Here is a 2732-nt window from a genome sequence, read left to right on the forward strand (position 1 = left end):
AACTACACTCTAACCTCACCAATATTTCTAAAATAATTCACTCATTTTTGTCACCTAAAACAAGTAAAATTAAACTAGAAATAAGAAAAGAAACAAAGTGTATTTTTCCACCCTCAAAATCTGATGATTTTTTCCCTACATTTGGTCCTCTATTTATAGTGAAAATAAGACCCAAAATATATATTTGTGTGCATTAGGAAGTGGAGAAAGTTGATTCAAAATCTGATGGAAAATGGGACAAGTGGGACACGCGTTGACCTTGGATTGGCTTTGGAAAAGGCTGCAGGTGGAGTGGGGGACACGGTCAAAACATGACAGGCGACTGGTCGGGCGCGTGGGGAGCAGCTGCAGGCAGGCAGGCTGGCGTGGGACATGTGGCAGCAGCTGGTTGGTTCAGCAGGCTGGCGCGAGACGCGTGGCAGCAGCTGGTTGGTTCGGCAGGCTGGCGCGTCAGGCGGGTGGCAGCAGCGTCAGATAGTGGCAGGCGCGGCAGGTGGCTCCGGCTCGGCTTGGCTCGGCTGAGCTTGGCTTGGCTCGACTGGTTGCTGAAGACTTTGGGCCTGGGCCGTTTTGGGCCTAATTTTGTCAAAAATGTTATTTTCTTCATGATTTCTTCAATTTTCATTATTTCTTTATGTCAAAAATACATTTTATTTCCTGAAAATTAAACACAAATTAAATTAAAATTAATATTTTAAAATATAAAATATATAACAATAAATCCATAAAAATATTAATTAAAACTTAATTAATTTTAAACTTTAAAACTAATAAAATGATATTTTTGAGCATTAATCACTACTTGTGTAATTGAATGGTGACTAAAATATTTAGATTACATTTGATACAATGTGTTGTGTTTAAAATATTTTAGTCACAATAAATTATATTCTTATCTAAATAATTGTAGTACAAAAAAAATATATATTATTAAAAATTTTAATATACACTTAGTTACAGTAAATATGATTTTTTTACTTTAAAAAAGTGACTAAAAACTGATAGCTAAATATTTTCTTAACCCAAAATTATAAAACTTAAGAAGATAGGGAATTTAAAATTATTATTAGGCACAAATTTTTTCATTTTTTTTTTAATTTTGCAAATCAAAAAAGTCTGGAAGGTTCTATTTTCTTATTATTTAAATCAGGAACAACGTACAATTTTAATTTGCTCAAAATGATATGAACCAGCTCCTTAAATAAATAAATAAATTAAAAACTATATATATGGGCTGCCATGCCAACTTGGAGGCTTTATCCTTGAAAAACATGTATATTGCAGCTTAACACCATCTAGCCAACTACTTAACAGTGTGGATGACTTAAGTAAACAATGAAAAAGGAAAGTAGGGTTGGATCTTGCTAAGAGGTACAAGGTTGCATCTAGTGTAATCATATGTGTTCATTTCATAACAAACATATGTTCATTAATTAATTATACCAAAATGAAAGAGGCAACAACATGCTGTTTTGCTTAATTTTCCTAATATATTTGTAAAAGGTAATTATTTGGCATAATTTAAATTAATTAATAAATAAACCATGTTTTGGAATCAACTCTTTAAATAATACAGGGACCCTCCTCTTTTGTCGGTACACTCACTAGAATTTTATTTTAATTTACATGGACACGTTTGGAAGTAGTAATGAGCTAAGCAAATGGTTTTTATACCCAAAACCACAGTTTTCTCCCAAACGGGAGGTGAAGTAGTGTCTAGTTTTCCTCTTCCTTTTATCTTTCTTCAAACCAAACTCCCTCACATACTACTCCTCTATATAAGTTCATAAACTTTCTTAAACTCCACTCAACACAATCGCAAGAACCCAATTACTTATCTCTCTCTTTTGTCAACTCACAACACAACTTTCCCACATTCAATTTGATCAGTCTATATTATTCGAGAGCAAATATGAGTTCAACAAGCAAAGCTTGGGCAGTGGCAACAAGCATTGGAGTAGTGGAAGCTTTGAAGGACCAAGGTGTCTGTAGATGGAATTCTGCTCTGAGGTCAATTCAGCAGCACACAAAGGCCAATCTCAGATCATATTCTCAGGCCAAGAAAATCCCAGCTCAATATTCTAACAACATCTCCGAAGATGAGAAGTTGAAGAAATCTGAGGAATCTCTTAGGACCGTCATGTATTTGAGTTGCTGGGGTCCCAATAATTAGGCTCTCATATTCATCTTTTTTGTAGTATATATTTCCAATTTTATATAGAAATATAAATTATATGGACACATGATTTTGAGTTTTACCACATCAAGTTTTCCATAAACATATAAAGTAACAGAACAATTAGGTTTGATGAAAGAATATTCCCATTGTAATAAATAAATAAATAAAATAATGGAATAATAGATTTGATGAGAAGATTTTTTTTTTTTGCCATTCTCTCTTTCTAATACTAGAATTTCCCAACTTATATGTCATACTTATATATTTGAAGGAGGCAACAAAATCCGAAAACCAAAAGAAAAGGAAGAGAATTCGATTAGAGCTGTTGGTAAAAATTTATGGGTAAATTGCTGATCATTTTAAAAAAAAAGCAATCAATAATACAAATACCTTATAAAAACAGAACTAAAAAACTTGTGTAATAAGTTAGGGGAAAATATGTGATTGTCTTCTATTATAATTTACCTTATATCTTGTTGAGCTTTTAATTTCTTATTTAAATATGAAAAAAATTATGTTTTCAAAATTATTATTTAAATCATCTTCTAGCTTA

General features: G+C 32.3%; 1 protein-coding gene across 1 annotated transcript; it reads left to right on the forward strand.

Moving 5' to 3' along the window:
- The first annotated feature begins 1680 nt into the window (after nt 1-1680).
- Nucleotides 1681-2374, forward strand: LOC133784247 (uncharacterized). The gene has a single exon (XM_062223679.1). The coding sequence runs from the start codon at nt 1913-1915 to the stop codon at nt 2171-2173; it is 261 nt and encodes an 86-aa protein (XP_062079663.1). The 5' UTR covers nt 1681-1912; the 3' UTR covers nt 2174-2374.
- The last annotated feature ends 358 nt before the right edge of the window (nt 2375-2732 follow it).

The sequence above is a fragment of the Humulus lupulus genome, chromosome 6, assembly GCF_963169125.1.
Source record: "Humulus lupulus chromosome 6, drHumLupu1.1, whole genome shotgun sequence".
In the NCBI taxonomy this organism is placed as follows: Eukaryota; Viridiplantae; Streptophyta; class Magnoliopsida; order Rosales; family Cannabaceae; genus Humulus; species Humulus lupulus.